At 40.3% G+C, this 18,483-nt stretch overlaps 1 protein-coding gene across 1 annotated transcript in view; it reads right to left on the bottom strand.

Annotated features, from left to right (window-relative positions):
• Positions 1-8,919, bottom strand: part of kirrel3b (kirre like nephrin family adhesion molecule 3b) — a 154,710-nt gene extending 145,791 nt beyond the window's left edge. Inside the window, exon 1 of the mRNA XM_008277597.1 lies at positions 8,850-8,919. Coding sequence (XP_008275819.1) covers positions 8,850-8,892 — 43 coding nt within the window. The 5' untranslated portion in view covers positions 8,893-8,919. The remainder of the gene's footprint in view (positions 1-8,849) is intronic.
• Positions 8,920-18,483: the final 9,564 nt, after the last annotated feature.

The following is an 18,483-nucleotide window of genomic DNA, read 5'->3' on the forward strand; positions in this document are numbered from 1 at the left end:
GCCAGCCTCCACAATATTAAATTGCACTTGATAAAATAAAATAAAAATCAGAGAGTGTGACAAGAGCTCTTCAACCTCCAAATCAGCAAAGTGAATATTTGAGTGGCCACTGAAAAATTAATTATATTTTAATTCACTTTTTGTTTACTCTATCAGGTTCCTGACATCCACTCGAGGAGCCCAGCTGATAAAGACAGGATTTAAGACACAAGAGGCACTAAAACTTTGAAAGGTGCACTGTGGCACAGACCCAGAGTAGTGAAAAATATATAGGGATTGCCTTTAGCTGATCCCGCTTGTGACACCAAATTATTACTGTGTGTAAAAATAGGCCGCGTATTAAAGTGGGCAGAAGGAATCCCAGCAGTACCATATTAAAGATACATCAGAAGCACAGGCTAACAATCAATACAGCTATTTTCTTACATTAGGATATATTAATGTTTGAGGATCAATACAAACCTTTATTTATAGCATGTTGTGGAACCTACTAATACTGTACAGTCCTCAGTGCTAACATACCCCAGGGTTTGTCATCTGTTACTGTGGTCTGGCAGATTGCTCTTTGGTAATGCAAGTGAGGGTATGAAATGTATGTGTGTGTGTGTGTGTGTGTGTTTAGATGTGTGTGTGCATCTTCCTAAATGATGGTTCTGCCAGATGAAGCTTTCCCCCATAAACCACTATAATGACACAGAGCCACAGTCCTCACACTGAATTTGCTTTGAGACCAATAGAAGGATTCTCTCTCACCATGCATACCAAGAACCCAGTGTCATAGATTTCTAAAGACTGGTGTCAAATGCTCGGGCTTTCCCAACAACAAATAGACAAATACGAATGAAAGAAGCTGGCACAGTGCCAACGTTAGTGGTTCTGAAAAAAAAAAAGTTTGGTGGGGGAGGAGTGGTATGTGGGGCTGTTTCTGGGTCCTATGCTAATATTGCAATCCCCACTAGTGAATGGCCCTTTCTTCCCAATTGCTTAATTGTCTTAGTGGGACAGGCAGGTGGCTTGAAGCCCCATTTGGCATCTGGTTAAAAAAAAAGGAAAAAAAGAAAAAAATTACCATCTACATAGTGGGGGGAAACGTTGGGGGAGGGTGGCAGTGTTAGACATGTTTCATTCTCATAGCTGCACATCCCCCCCTGGCAAATTTCAAAAGTTTCGCTTGGATCAAGAGCAAGTTTTTGCTGCTATTGTGTCAGATGTGCTTTGCTGAATAAAACATCTTTTGGTATCAGTGCCAGATCAAATACCCTTTCAAAAAGCCAGGCCTCTCACCATCGGTGTCTGGTACCATGGAGAGAACTGTTTTCCTGTTCATTTAATAAATAGAACCTACTGAGCCCTTCCATGAAGCAACAGTGAGCACAATTTAGATGTATCTACTAAAAATGGTAGTACACAAGTTGGGAGGTAATGCCAGAGGCACATCACTGCACAAAACTGTCCCTCACAATGATATGATCCATCTGTTCCCATGAGAATCCTTTATTATACTGAAGTCTAGACATATGCAACAGCCTCAAGGTTTGCTAACAATTACAAGTACTGTACATGCTATCTATTGCCAGTTTTTAAAACATGCACAGCAGCTGTAATGGCAGGCAGAGACACATCCACAATCACCCACAGGTGAGGTGCTTTTCCCTTCTTAGACTCTGCTTGTACACGTTAAAAGGCTGATTTGCATTTATATTGCCATTCAAGGCTTGCAGCTGTAATTTTTGGACCACGGTAAAAGTGCACAGACTCCACACTACGGTCTCAGACACAGAATGCATGTGAAGTGTCCAGTATGGAAACTTTTTTTTTTTCCTCCCCAAGTCCATTGTTTTGAATCTTTGGCACAAGAATGCTGGAACGGGGAGAAGCGGAGAAAGAGATGGGGAGCAAACGGGAGAGAGGAGAGAAGGGCAAGTTCATCCAAGTGTAATATTGGGCTGTCCCAGAAACTTCCCGCCAAACACTAGGAAGTCGTTATCAGATCAGCAACCCAATTCCTCAAGTGCCTCCTACACTGAAGCACCACATGCATCTTCTCGGCTCTCTCCTAACACAGCCTTCCACAATCATGTTCATGCATTGCTTGGTTGGTTTACTAACAAATGTTTCGGGCAATAGAGGGACACAAAACATGACACAAGTTGCAGCACTGTTCTGGGCCATACTTACATATAATTTACTCAAACTTGTGGCTGTGGATCTGCACAAATAGTGCCATCCTAAGGATAAATGGGATGGAAAGGTCAAACATGAAGGTTTATATGTGAATATTTTTCACACACAAATAAGTCGGTATGTTCCTCTGTTACTGTGGCTCTCTGAATAGATTACATTTAGAAGATGTAAAACGGTGTATGTGTGTATATTGTAAAAGAAGGAAGAGCGTACACGTTCCTTGCACACTATTTAGCTAAATCAACATTACTGATCATACACATGTATAAATTTAACCTTATTAAGGCTGCGCTGACCCAGGTGATTTTTAAGTACGAAGCATCTATTCAGTGAATTCTCTGTGACTAACGCGTGGAATAATTAAAGCTTGTGCTATTAGCGAAACCCAATCTTGTGCTGACTTAATATTCATATTGAAGCTGCAATCGGTCTTTTTCTGCAAATTTTAACTATAACAGAAATGACAGAGCATTGGGTTTCACCTGGGTGTTGTTGCTGCGGTGAAACTGCCTTTGATAAACCAATTTTTGGGAATGGCAATGTATTGAGTCAACTGTCTCAGTTGGAATTACCAAACTAACAGAAGTGACCCAACAAACGTGATCAGGATTTTTCACTAACAGATCAGAGAAAGAATCTTCAACTGCCTTCAATGTGTTGTTCCCCCACTCTCCACAATATAAATACAGATTATAGGATATAATAACTACAAACATGTGGCTCTTAGCTTTATTTCAGATTTCATCCAATATTTTTTGCTCAGACTGCAGGAACATAAACATAACTAAATGCAATTTTCTCAACAGTCTTGCTCTCACTTTTTATACTTTGCACAACAGAACCTTGTGGTCTTGTTTTCCATATCTGTTTCCATGACAGATGTTGAGTCAAGCATAACCCTTGCACAGTAAACAAGGTGCACTTTATTTATGGATCCTCTTTGTGTTTACAATCTGGGGTGTGAGTGACTTTTTCTCAACTTAACATCTCAATACAGTAAAACTGCTAAAACATACACAATGTATGAGAAAAAAAAAAGATGCTGAAAGCTCACCCCTTTGTTAAGAACTTTGAATAATATATGATAAATGTAAGACAAAATGAACATTTAAGCTGAACATTTTGTCAGTCTGAAACTCTTGAACAAAAGGCTTATTAATGCCTCGGATTTGCAAAGCAGGATTTTGAAAGGAAAGGAACAAACTTCTTATCGTTACAATGTTTGAACCCGACTCGTACAGCACCTGCGCTCTACAAGCAATCACAGATCCCAGTAGGAAGTTTAAAAAAAATAAAAAACTCTCTATCAAAACCTCAGCTGGGAGGACGCTGGATTAGTAGAGGAAAAAAACACAGTCATGTTAAAACCACCGACATATTTCTTTTGGCTCAGCTGTGCCAGTGTTTTGTCCTCTCCAAGAAAAAATAACACAGTGTGATCCATCACTATTCTACTTATACCACCCCCACAACTGAACACACGCAGTCCTGTGGAGCCGCCTTTAGTTGCTTTAGTGGGAAAACATAGCCTGTTGTTTCCTGTGCATTAAACTGCAATTTAGAAGACATTAATCCATCCCATAATCTGTCACCAAATAAAATCCTGACTGGGATTTTAGAAAAGGCTTCCACATGCTTTCCTACATGTAACAGTATTACTATATGTAGCTTTTTTCTTTTTTTTTTAATTGACCAACTGTAACTATCATTCTTACTGTCATTCAAGAAAAAAAAAGTCTCAGAAGAACGGAGATGTGACAACAGAGAGCTGAATGAAGGAGTGCAGCTGCTAACCCTGCCTTCACCAGGTGACCCAGTGATCACAACGGCATCTGGTTGAATTACTTAACACTGCCGCCCAACAGACATGTAATCCGGGATAATGCCCTTTTGCTGAGTGCTCCAATCTGGGTAAATTCATCCCACAGGAATTAGATCCAGCAGCAGAGTCTCAGAAAGAGACGAGATGAGGGGCTTGGGGTTGATTGGTCGGTACTAAAGAAAACTGTTGGGGCTGGGAAGAGGGTCTTCGAGATGGATAATGAAGCCCGACTGTAAACAGCTTGATTTTGTTGACTGGTTGACTGACTGCTTGGAAGGAAGCAGATCATTGCCTGGTTTTCCAGGAAGACTCCAAACTAATCATTTTCTGTTCCCTGGGTGACCTGATTCCTGACAGACTCGAAATGAGACTTTCATCCAAACTACAGTCACAGGATATACTGTATTTATATGCAATCCGAATTGGAATTTAGATCAATTCCTGCAACAACTGGAAGTTTGTTTCCTTATATGAACACACATCGGACACATAATATCATCATTCGAGATGTATTTTTTTAATTGGTATTTTTGTTTATGTGTTTGAACAGTCGTTGACCAAACTCCTGTTTTTTTTTTTTTTTGCTTGTTTTATGCAGCATTAAGGCAACAAAAAAAAAACTGATTTTTTTTTTTTTTTTTTCTTGAATAACATTTCTTTTTAACACAACCACTTCCAAACACTGCGACTTACAAGTTCCAGCTGTCCAGCAGCAGCCTCTCAGATTATTTATTCATATGTTTACTTATTACCATAAATATCCAACAGGGCACTCGGCTCAGAGGGATTACAGTGGGCTTAATCTATCGTGGCACAGAAATGAGCAGGGGTCACAGCGGCTGAGGTGACTTAAACTGGCTGGCCTTGATGGGACACACAGCACAAACAAGAAAACAAACTGCACTGCCACTGGGCCCATCATGAACTGATGACATCATCTGTCACTCACTGTGTGACTGTCATCTATGCAGAGCGGGAAAGTCATCTGTCCACGACAAGGACACGTTTACATTTCTTACCATGCCTATTAATTATCCTCTACCACAGTCCCATTTTGAATATAGATTATACTTAGATGAAATTTAGAATGCATTCTGCGGTTGTTAGTCATAATATTTTCATTAAACATATGACTGCGGGAATGGCAAAGCTTATAAAACACGCCAGAAAAATGTATATTAGTTTTAGCATTCCAATAGAATGGGGATAAATCAATTAATTACCTCTGAGTTATTATAGTCATAATCCATGCATTAGACAGCAGTGTGTCTTGCTTACAAATAACTATTCATAATAATGAGTCTGAAAATTGGTATTTCTGTTTGAGTAGTGTTGTGCAGTGTAATGGGCTGTATTTCTTTCTCCCTCTTTCTCTCACTTCTCCCTCCTCCTCCTCCCCCCCCAGGTTTGGAGAGGCGAGAATGATTTCTCCGTCTATAAAAAATCCACACATCCAAACATGACATTGGAAAGACATTTAATTATACTTTGGTTGAGAAATATGTATCAAAGCCTGCCGCCCATGAAAAGCGGATTTAGAGTCGTCAGACAGCAGTTAATAGACAGCAGTAAATGAAACAGGGGCTGCTGGGGGTACTAAGACATGCTTTCCAGGACTAAGAAACAGCTTAGTCTGGCCGGGTGGCGAAATCAGAAGTTCTGACACGAGATATATGAGGGAGTTGGAGATAATGAAGGTGGCTGGGGAGATGGAAGGGGGGAAGAGGGAGGGACAGAGCAGGAGATTTTTAAGAAGATTGGAATTTCATTCCGGTGCAGCAGCACTGCCCCTGGTGGGCAAACCATATGTTGAAGGTATTCCAAAAAATGATTAGCCCAGACACTTTTACATATCAATTACCCACTGTGTCATGCAAGGTAAGACAAAAAATAAAAAGGCAAAGAGACATAGAGGAGAAAAGGAAGAGCAAAAAGGACAGAGACCATACACTTAACATTGACAACTTGTGATTTTTTTCTCCAACACATTTTCTGGCACATCTAGTGCAACACTATCCTTAAACTGCCCCTCATACACCTGGAGATTATGCTTTCCAATATTTCACCCTTCCTCAGACGTAGACTAAGGCACTCAATCACACGCAGTCCGAGAAAAAAGTTGACATTAAAAACAAAATAAAACTGAAGAAGTGAAGCAAAGGAGTGGAAAATGTGTGCTGCTGCAAGGTGAACAAGTGAAATCAAGAGACTAAGAGCCAAGTGAAGAATGTGACCGATGTTGGACCATGTATAGATTGGATGGGAGGAGAAATGTGGGGGAGGAGGTGGCAAGAGGAGACAAACGAGGTCCTGGACAAGTTTGGCCTGCGGTGAATGTGTTCCTGGAGACTGTCTCCCAGATCCTCCTGACTGGTGCTGTGTCATCTGTCACTGGCTGGAGAGGTGACAGCAAAAGAAAAGGTGCCCTACATGCGATAACAGCATAGTCAGGATGGAAAGCAGCTCGCAACAGCTTTTCTTCTCATTCTCCCTCTCCGTCTTATTCTTGCTTTGGATCATTTATTTCTCAAAGTTGAGAGAAAAAACAAAAACTGCTCAGCTCCTCTGTATATGGAGTGACTCTTCTCTCCGCTTCCCTCTCGCTCGTTCGCTCATTTTTGCACTCTCTTTCTTTCTCGCTGTCTCACAGGATAGCTGCGCCTAAGTATGTGACTGCTATGGTCGCATCTCCCCTCTGTCCCCCTGTTCATAAAAACAAGATTGTTTTCCGCAGCTTTCTGCTGACACCGACTCGACACATAAACAGAGCCGTAATTTGTACAACAACAGTAAGCTTTGGGGAAGCACTTTTTTCTCCCCAGAGGCATGCAAAGAGAAGGTAAATTGTTATCCCCCGTTTACCTGGCAGGGAAAGTGGTATTTTATATTATGGTAATAACCAACTGTGCTGAAATGCGCAGCAAACCCATCTCATTTCAGTAGTAGCAATCGCCTCATTCCAGTTGGTGCTGTGTGAGATATGGTATTAGTTGTTCCCAGAACTGGGGCTAAACCTGTGATGATATGTGAATGAAAATGTGGTGGCTGAAAAACAAAAGCCCTAAACAAAGTGTGCTTTATATCAATAATTTAAAACAGTAGTTTTCATGTCTAATAGAACCGTGGTGTTAAGCCCTGTACTTGCTGAAAATGGGAATACAGTGTAGTGCAGATATGAAGTCAGCTGCGGATACAAAACTCAGCAGATGCTTAACAGAATGGAAGAGAAGAGACTAATGACTGATCATGTATTTCGGCATCGCAATATGCACAGATGGTAGAGAAAGACTTGACAATGAAATCAGGGGAAACAGAATACAGCAAAGCTGCCACATCCGGAACAGTAGCATCTACAAGGCCGTGTCTGATGTACTGTCCCGTAACAAAAACAAGAGACAGAAAACTTCCACTGCCTTGATTCTGTCCACTCTGCCTCAACTTGCACAGCCTGTGTCAACATACACACAGTCATGAAGGAAACAGGCTGTACAGACACCCTCTCTGCAAGAGAAAGCACCGCAGATGATGAGAGAGACTGTGAAGCTTCATCACTCCAGTCAGTCTCAAATTGGTCTGTCATGATTTTATTATTTTTCTCTCTGTTTCCACACGAAAAATGAGTCAGCAGAAAAACATAATCACAGCAAATTGTTGTGCTTGATGATGGCTTTTTTTTCCTTCTATATAATAGACTGTAAATCAACATGTTGAACAGCTGAAATCAGTGTTGAGGAAAATGATCTTGTTTACCAAGTTTCATTTGTTGCCGCTGTTTTAGCAGCATGTCACCAACTTTGAGCTGTCAATTTCCCCCGGAATGTGTCACCAAACTGAAATCACACAGAATTTTGCTTTTTCTCTGCTGCCTTGCTACAAAAAGATTACAACTCCCTCTGGGAAAAAACAAGTAGACACAAACAAACATGCACAGACACAGACATTCATTCAGTCAGTGTCCCCCTTAGAATGCAGTCCAGCGTGACAGGGTCAAACTTTGAAAAGAGATGGTGCTTGTGTCATTGACCCTGAGCCCTGCAGAGCATAAACCACGCTGCTCATTGTGGGCTGAGTATGATGTTGTGAACTGACAAACATCCACGACATGATTCAATTCCGTGCGCATCCATATATCCCACCAGCACCACAGATGTAGATTTCTGCCGTACTGTACTCACTTCTATTGTTTTCCAAAGACAACCACCTGGTGGCAAGCCGGGGAAACAGCTAATCCATCCTCATTCTGTCCACAAACAGACTGTCTAGGAATAAAAATAACAACAGCAGATAGTGTCCAAAGGGCTGGAGCTGCCAAGCTATACTCATGAGCCTGCTTTCTGAAGCACTTCAGCGTTAACTTTTTCTCTCTCTATTCTTTTGACCAGACCCCCTGTAGTTGAACTCAATGGGGAAGGGCTGTCAGTTCAAAACAATGTGACTCGGGAGTGAACGCTTGGCTGAACTGGACTGGGGTTAGAGGGCTTTGTTTGTGTGTGTCTGCGTGTGTGACAGGAATATCAAGCCTGCATTGTAAGTATTTAACTTGTCGGGTCTGAAAGCCTTGACAAACTACTGACAGATAAAAGTCCAAGCTACAACTGTTCGCAGCTCCAGGACAGCCTCGCAGACTTCTCCCTCTGATTTTCTCCTTTTCTCATTCGCATCAGACATCACAGTTCACATGGGAGAGCTATATTAGAAGCAGTTAAAAACACAGATGGTAGCACAAGCTCAGGCGTCACAGCAAAGAGATGAATTCAGAGACACAGTTCCCAGCCAGCAAGTCGCATAGCAATCACAAGCACGCGGGGTGTGATGAATAAGCAACTTAATGTGGAAAACTTACCATGTCCGGAGATCCACAGGAGCAGAAGGACCCAAGGGACCATGACTGGTTAGTGGAGAGGGCAAAACCTATGAAAAACAGTAGGCGAGTGTGAAATTGAAGTTGGCAGGCACAAACACAAGCACGAGATGAGACAGTGCTCCTCTGTGCTGCTGGGGGGGACGATGCTACAGTCCCTCAGTGGTGTCTCCTGTTACCACTGGAAGGCTGCTTGTCTGTCTTCCGTCCTCCTCCTCCTCCTCCTCCTCTTCTTCCTCTTCTTCTTTTTCTCTGTCTCTCTCTGTCTTTCTCCCCCTTCTCTGTGTCACTCTTCAGAGTAGCCAGTTGTCAGCTCTGCCTCGCACGCGCTTCTCTTGGTGATGTGAGCTTGTAGACTTTCTGTGTCTTCGCTGCTGACTCTGAGAATACACGCGCTCACTCTTCCTCTCTCGGTTTCTCATTGCCCATCCATTCTCAGCGCCTTCAACCCTCACTTGGCCCCCTCCTCCTCCTCCTCCTCTTTCTCTCTCATGCTCTCTCTCTCTCTCTCTTTTGCTCCACCACTCACGCAGCAGACAGTCAGGGAATAGAGCTCCACAACTAGACTCCTCCCTCCATTGCTTTTTCTCTCCCTCCCCTCCCTTCTCTCGCTCTCTCGCTCGCTCTCTCTCTGTGAGCCTCTCAGCCTGGCTGTCTGGGTGGCTGTGGCTGAGTGCGAGGCTGGGAGGCTGGGAGGCTTGGGTCCTCACTCTGGGAACGAGAGCTGCCATGGGAGAAACAGAAAGGGTGCAGCTCCAATTAGAATGAGAATAGGAGTGAGACCTGTATAGCTACAAATAACGAAGACATCCACAAACTAAAAAGTGCAGGCTCACCCCTCCTCCCAGGTTAAGACCTTTGCCTTTTTTATTGGGGGGTGGGAGTTTTTGAATTGGACTGAATTTTTGGAATCCATGAGACTTTTCCTTGAGAATGGATAAAGACCACATTAGCATTCAAGACCAAAGCTGTAGCATTCATTAGTATCCAATTTTTATTAGGGGTGAATTAGATTTATACTCGCTCACTCAAGGAGCCATGATGCAAGACGTCATAAAATGCCCAAATGCACTGCATGCTTACTAACAAGTTTTCCTGGTTATGCCTGTTAAATATTTAATAAGGGCCATTTCTTTTCTTCTGTTATGTTTCAGGCAAAGCAAGGTCCAGGTGTAACAGAGAAGTGCACATGCAAAACATGCTGTACTGTAGACTGAGGAAACCAAATGCATCGAGGTGCAAAGGGAACAATTTTGCTATTTAAATTAGTAATTTATGCAAAGAAATTAATTATTTGAAATAAAAAGTATGCATACCTTTAAGTTAGTGATTCTGCACTGATGTAACCCTTTGTTGTCCCTGAAGCTGTCGTTGCTACGTAGCAGTATTAACTCCTCCTTACCTCAGTATGTCAAACTTCTGGATTTTTTTCCACGTTGTACAGACTGACTGAAATTTCGTCATAAAGTTTTGAGAATTAATGTTTTTTTTTCAGTTTCTCTTTTAATCATTAGAACCATCATTGTCCTTTCATGTCTTCTTTTAACCCTTTAAGAGCCAACCTCTTAGTTTTTATTTTACTTAAAATGTTTGAAAGCATTCTGTTTGTTGGATTCTGATGATGATAATAAAAGTGTTCACCACAGTGATATAGGCAGTATGTGCTGCTATAGATGACAGAAAAGGTAAGAAACTGTGCCATCAACCCACAACACACTTGCACATCACAGTAAGAACAAATGAACCTGTTTAACAATCATTAAATCAGAGCTCAGTGGACAATCATATGATACCTTCATCAAAAACAGTAAGCTATTAAAGTAAGTCATGGGCCATAAAATAGGTCCAGCTATTTTTAGATATTGTTTACCTCCACAGCTCATGACCTTTAACCACCATCAACAAGTTACTCCACTGCTACTGTAATTAACACTTTCTTTCTTTTTTTTCCCCCCCAGAGAGTGATTGAAGAGACCAAAAAAAAGGAGGGAGAGATAGAAACACAGAGAAAGTAAAGGGAAATTTGTCACAATTGAAACAAAACAAACAAACAAACAAAAAAGATTTTTAATACATAACTTGGCAATAAGTGAGTTGGTTGTCTGTCTCTAAGTGTAGCCCTGTGATCGACTGGCGACCTGTCCAGAGTGTCCCCTGCCTTCGCCCTAAGTCAGCTGGGATAGGCTCCAGCCCCCCTGGGACCCTAGTGAGGATTAATGAAAGGAATTATGTATATGTATGTACATCAACAATATGACTTTGTATCATGCTTTCTTCTTACATCTCATCCAGTGTTTACATCCGTGCAGCTTGTACACATAGCAGGAATGTGATCAGTTTCAGCCTGGATCAATTGAGACACTAAATCCTTATTTTTCCATCAACTGTTCATTCATTTATGAATAAATTTATACAAGTCAGATTTGTTATTTTCTAAACACTAATTTATAATAAAGGCCACAGACGTTTTGTTTTGTTCTTTTGTTTGATTTTGAGCTGGAGATAGATTCATCTTTTTATCATCTCTGATACAGCAGCTAAGGCAACCCAGGGTATACCCCATCTTATCTACAATCTAAATGACCTTGTTGATGTATTTGGAACAATCAAAAAAGTCACCACGTCATATATTACATTATGCATATCTTTCATAATGACTGACTGACTCAAATAATGGCTGGAAATAAAATCTGTACCACAGGCACTGACCCATTGTTTATATATGAAGTACAGTAATGTCCAATACCTTCAGATCAGAGCTCCTCTAATAACACAGTAACCACTGCATGGGGGTCGAGTCTACGTTATATCAATTTAATCCATCCCTCTGACCTCCTAATCTAATCAAAGGGCCAGTGGATGACAGGTGGTCTTTTCATCAGCGCAACTAACAGCTACACACAAAAACAAGCCCACTGCGGCCGAACCAGAGGATAACAGATTTGCATTCTGCCTAAGAACATGATGACTAGGAGCAAAGAATAACAATGGAGCTTATGTGCTTGAAGGTTGAGCAATGAGGCTAAATGAGGTAAACAGGCAAACAAATTTGTATTTTCCAGTATTCTCCGTAGCCTCCGTGTTGTAGGATAAACCTTCGCCTGGATTACATTTTTGTTTATTATTCTTATTTTATTTATTTATTTATCTATTTTTATTTAGATATCTGAAGTATCTGGACACATTTGAGGATGACGAACTGAAGTCATTTATATTTAATAAAATCAAAATCCTACAATTCAAGTTGGATTTTGAAGAAAAATGTGTCCAAATCAACACATAATTCTTTTTAAATTTAGTTGCATCATTTACACATTTCCTAAAAGAAATGTCCTTGTGGAAAATGCCTCATATAGACTTTTCTGTCAAAATTTCAAAACAAACAAAGATGAACAGACAAGCTCAACATCAACTCACAAGAACAGAGCAAACAGACAAACAAAAGACAACAAATGTTATAATGTCCTTACACAGACAGAGGAGATACATTAGGAGATGTGAAGACTGCTACAGGGCTCATACACTGTTAAACCCACAGTGCACCCACAGGGGGCATAATCTTAAATGACTCTGGAGACAGGGAACTCTTTTTCTCAGGGTTTAAGAGCCTCTTTATATCAGCTAGGACCATAATCCTCAGTCAAAAGGACATGCAATGAAAATGAGCTAAAACAAAGTATAACATTAATCGGTCAGTGCTGCCTGTAAATCAACCGTATTCTTAACTTCAGGTCATCTCTGCAATAGATACGTGTTACACAAGTTAGTTCAAGGTCATTCTGTCCTCAAGCGATAATTGATTTTGCACAGTTTATGTGTGGTTCATGTGTATTCATAAGAAAAACCTGCTATTGATAATCCGTGTGACTGATGTATTCCATGTGACTTCGACGCTGTGTATTGCTTATCATGTGGCTTCCATCAACTGGAATTCACCCCCCACGCATGTTAAAGCCTCGTAAAGCGCCGTCAGACTTGGCCTGCTTGGTTATTCCCCTGCGATCACCAATGTTGATCACATTTCGTTTGATAAGGAACAACATACCTTCCTGCTACATACACTGTTCCACTGACAGAAATGGCAAAGCTAATACCATAATTTAAAATTATTGCCGAATGTGCTGGACTATATCTTAAATGGATTGGACGAATGGGTGCAGAAATGATTTACTTTGAATCAAATAATCAATAAAACTTAACTTACTGCACTTGTATAGCATTGTTTGACTTCTAAAAGGCAGTTTAAAACATTCTAAATCAATTCAGCTGTTATGGTAGCAGTAGCTAATAGCCTCAAGTGTATGGCCTAAAACACAGATGAGAAGCAGGTGACAGAGGTCTATGTATATCATATTTGTCAGACATGCAGCTGGATTATCCAACTCCTTCTAATTCAATATGCAAAGATCTGTGAATTGTTCCCTTTAAGGTTCCATGGCCACTTTGATTACCTGTAAACATACAGCGAGAAATCAACACAGTTCTGTGGAAATGCAAGTTATAGAAATTATTTGGGCTCAAAGAGTTTAATGTGGCGCAAAGCCCCACTTGTACTTACATGCATCTGAATCCTTTAAGTCTGGCCTGATCATTTAATGTAAGTGGGCAACAGAGAAAAAGATTTCTATGAAAACAGTAATACTGATGCCAGTACGTTGTGTCAAAGGCATTGGGGACTGGTTTCAATGTTAGCTGACTTTCAAGACGCAGGATTATTCAAGGCAGCCAGGAGTTTCTTTTCAAGTAAGAAATGGCAATAAATCTTATTTATCCAGTACTTTCTCACGTCTACATGACAAAGCTCAAGGAGCACATCTTGCACAGCACAGCAAAGCAGCAGCTCCTGACTAATTTAATTAATTAGGTTTTGTTACAAAGTGACCTTTGAAACTTGAAGGCTTAAAAATTACTAGGAACAAATTGAGAATCAATCCAAAACTGGGAGTGAAGAAGAAGGGGGGAGAAAAAAAAAAGCCAATTTAGGGGGTATGAGTAATGCTCATGGCACTCGGTGTTAAATTGCTTATGGAAAATATAATATTTTGCACGGAGAAAAATAAATAAACCATAATAATTGATGAAATTAAGACGTTCATTTTTAACTTGTTAACAATACGGTTGCCATGGGAAGTAAAATAATTGAGTTTTGAAGCTATAAGGTTTGCCTTTTTCGTTCCACCCTTGGATTCCCTTTTCCTCCTCTCCATTCCTTCTCCAGATGAAATGCAAAGTCTCATTCTCATCCTCAAAAAGTGACAAATTAAGATGATGGACAGGCACTCTGTTTTTGAGCTAAATAGAAAGTGACATGTCTGTTTATTTCTCTTGGGCCTGCATATCCGCTACTGAGACACCAAAAGGTCTGAAACACTGCTACCCGTGGACGTGTGTGTGTGAGATTGTGTCCCAGTGTGCATGTGTATATTAAGTGTGTAACCTTCAATTTGTATTTTGAAATTAGCAAATCAGCCAGTTGTCTTTCAAGGAAGGACATCCACTCAATCTTTGTCAGTCAGATGATTCCCTAGAGATGCTGCATCTCCAGAGCTGATGCCTCAGATTCTCATTCTAATCAAGTCTGCAAAGTGGCAGAGCAGAGATCTAAATGAATGGAATTAAACAGTATGGTAAGGTGTTGGAGGGGGGCTAGAAGAGTGACAACATCTTATTTTCCTCACAGTGCATTTTAAGACAAGGACATTTCTGGGGAGAAACGGGATACGGATGGCATTCTGCTCATTTATGTTTCATTTAGTATCAAATGAAAACCAAATGGACAATTGTGTTGTAATCGTTTTACATTCTAATTAACACAGTTTCCTTTGTATGCTTTACTGACAGTTCAGAGCCTTGTTTCCCAAAAGCATCTTAAGGCTAAGATGTTCATGAAATTCATTTTATGAACCTCTTCAATCTTAAGAGGTGTTTTCCCAAAAGCACCATAATTGATGATGCTCTTCGAATTAATCGTAGATTAACAAGTACCTCTGATGCAATAGCAGGGAGCTATGAGCATCTTAGAAGCTCTAGAACCTGCAGGACAAAGCAGAAACTACACTTTTTTTTAATTGTCTTTATGCATTTTAAACTCCATGCTAGTCTTTATCACACTCCGGTGTTCTGTGTTAAGTGATGTTTCATGGCCTACAGATGATGTACTATATCTAGAAAATAAGCAAAGTGACACGCATGCACCCACAGAGACTTATGCACACACAGTGTAACCACTATCAGAAAGTTTCTGTCAACACTGTCGTCATCTCTCTTTACATTTAACATGTCCTATATCTCTATGAGTGCTACCACTTTCCTCCCAGTACACTTTCAAGTTCTGTGTCGCTTCAATAAAGCAAATCTAACAGCCAACAGACATGATGCCAGAAAAATATTCACTACAGATGAACTGCCTCTTCACGAAGCTTTTAGGTACAGCCACTGCTTCCTTCAGGTTTAAAAGTAACATCTTCTAGGAGCAGCGAGTAATTCAATAACAGTTTTTACTTTTCCCAAACTGACTTCTACCTGGTCATATGAATTATAAAGGGCAGCAAGCTGAAGCTGTCGATGTCTGCTGCGTGTTAAACTTTGTTTTCAAACTGAACAGTTCAAAGAATAGAACACATCTTTGCGTTGTTTCTTTGTGATGTATATATTTTTGTATACAGCCCAGCTTACACACAGCAAGACATGTAAAGTTACTTCAGAGTGTGTTCAGCATCAGCATCAAGACATTAAAAGGCTCTTAATGGCAGACACATGTGTTTTCTCTTAAACATTGTTTTGACACATGTAGAAATTAGAAAATTGTGGGAATGCTCTGAGAAAACTCTCCTAAATTCTAAAAACAACAAAGCTCACAAAACAAGGTCCATAGATGACTGTGACCTACAGTCTGTATTTGTATTTCCAAGATCGTAACTTCAGGAATCAGAACCTCTTTTTGCTGCACGGTGCTCCTTTATATGAATGCGTTGGCTTTACCTACATGCAAGATCAGTTGCTCTCCTTGAGATAGCACTCTGCTGACTTTGCTGATATAAATGTAAGGCATAATTATGCTTTGGAATGAAGTTCAGTTCGAGTTGCACAGCAAGAACTAAAAGAGGAAAACTGCAGGGTTCAAGAAGAGGAGTGAGAGCACAACTAAACAAGCTGTGACTGCAGACTCCCCCAACCATTAATCAAACTCCAATGAGAAGCCATCATTTGGAGGAGCAGATTTTATGACTGAAACACAGACATGCTAAATAGAGGTATTTTGGCAGTTGGACTCTGCTGAGAAGTGACATCATAGAACAGAGTCTTAAATGAAGCTCAGAGATAAGGACAGGACCCTCCGGAGTTAAGACACCAGTGATGGTGTAGCAGAGTTAGCAGATAGCTGATAGAGTGTGGTTTAAATGCCCTGGATTACCTGGATTAGATGGAGATAGTGACAGAATTACAAGGAATTTATAGAACAGGGTCTATGGGGATGCTTGGCTTGGCAGAAAGACCATTGGGCAGGAGTAGTGACGTGGAAATTATGAATGAATGAAATAAAATGAAGGAGAGCAGCAGGAATTGTCAACATTCAGCAAGCGGAAGAGAGACCGAAGTGAGGGAACAGGTACTCCTGATTGATCTTCATGAACACTGGTTGCTGAAAAAGAAATAAATGTTCACATGGCTGACGCTGACCACGCTCTCAAACAACTTCTTTTTTTCTTTTCTGTTTTCTTTCAGCAGTAATTTGCATTGTAATAAAAACTCCATTATGCTTTAAATCAAATGAAATCCCATCCGACACAACAAAAATGTCATATTTTAGACTACATGGTGCTTACATGTGCATCGCAAAGTGGAAGCTAGTGTGTCAAGAAGGCTGCTATGTTGACTCGTCTAGAAGTCAAAATCAATGTAGCGTTCCTGTGCAAACCTGTCCTTTTGTTCGTATAATCTGACCAAATGTTGTTTCCAAACCAAAGCATACAGGCTGCTTTAGCCTGGAGCTCCTCTGGCTCAGTCAAATTCACATTGCTACAGGGCAGCTGGGTCATTTGACTCTTCCCCATTTGAATTTCATCTTCAGTGCACTGTGGAAATCAGGTTTTTACATGCAAAATACTGCTATAGATTTGTTTGCCATGCTCATCTGGAGATAGGTAAAGCGCAATGGTCAGCAGTATGCATCTAAAGAAAGCCTGCCAGGGGTCACGGGGCTTTGCATAAGTGAAGCTGGTTGCTTTCTTGAGAGGGAAATTGGTACATGTTGTTTTATATCTGACAGATCAACCATCGACATCTTCATTGCATGCATTAGCCCGGCTGTTTCTCTTCCCCTGACACAGTCCGCTGTAAATAAAAACAGTATGGTGAACTATGGATTTGCCCTCAGGCCAGGATTCTCCATATGTCAGTGGAAGAAAAGTGAGTACATCAGTGAACGAGGAAATATCACGCAGAGAATAGTTGTTGTTTGTTTTTTTTTTAATGTATGTTTTTCCAATAAATGAGCCTTATAAAAAGAGGTTGTTGATGTGGCTAGCATGATGACTGTCTTAAAGCAACTTTTATTAGAATCAGGAAAATGAATTTGAAAATAACAATAAAATAAAAATAAAATGTACAGTCATCAACAACAATGGCACTTAAAAGAACCAAAGCTTTTGTTGTTTACACATTTGTCTTCTAATAACCTAACATCCTTTATCCTTTCTTTTATTTATTTCATTATTTTTCATTGCAGACCGATATATAAAGTGCCTTAGGGTACAGCTCTAAGGGAAACCTCCCAGGGGGGAATATGTTGCTCTGACTTGAGATAGCATAAACATAGGAAAGGAGCATTTCTTCAAAAAAAAGTAAAATGCTGATGCGCAGAAAAAGCATATGCCGATTCAGCCCATTTATTAGCCTGCACTAATAATATTCAGTTAACCTACTGTAAGTGTTTTGCCAGTGGTCTTAATTGAAAATGCAGAATGAGCCTCAAAGTCTTTGCATCTCAGATGCCCAAAGCCAAGTATTTGCCTCCATACACAAATTACTCTTGAGAAAATGTGAAGACCATTAGAAAATGATATGCAAAAAAATCTTGCCTTAAATTTACATGTGTTTCAAACTGCAGGATAAGACAAACAGATTTTTGCATGTGTGAGAAACTGTGATTCTCATTTGGCTCATACAAGAGTTTATTTATAAATATGCATATTCAAGTATATATTCATTTTTAAGTTACAAATATGTCAATTATTGAAACAGCCACCATCATTTATGTGTGTTTTTTTTTTAATGTAGAATCTATATGTTGTGTGCACTTATTTATTTAAATATAGCAACCCATGGATGGATTGCAAACAATAAAGTGCCTTGAGACCAACTGGCTCTCTGCAGGGTTTCTGTGCATAACAGTTGTTGGTGGGGGTGTCAACAGCTCTTACTGCTGTCAGTTAATATCATGCACACAAGATAGCTGCAGATTTGTAAACCTCAGATAGGCCCATCTCCTCTCAAACCACATTCACAAAATACTTACTCACATACATACAGATAATGCCTACACTGAAGCCCACACATACATTTCTTAATTATATAGAAAGGAACTTCAAAGAAAGGAAGGACAAGAGCTTTCTCT

This window comes from Stegastes partitus, unplaced genomic scaffold (assembly GCF_000690725.1).
Source record: "Stegastes partitus isolate 25-593 unplaced genomic scaffold, Stegastes_partitus-1.0.2 Scaffold102, whole genome shotgun sequence".
Taxonomy (NCBI): domain Eukaryota; kingdom Metazoa; phylum Chordata; class Actinopteri; family Pomacentridae; genus Stegastes; species Stegastes partitus.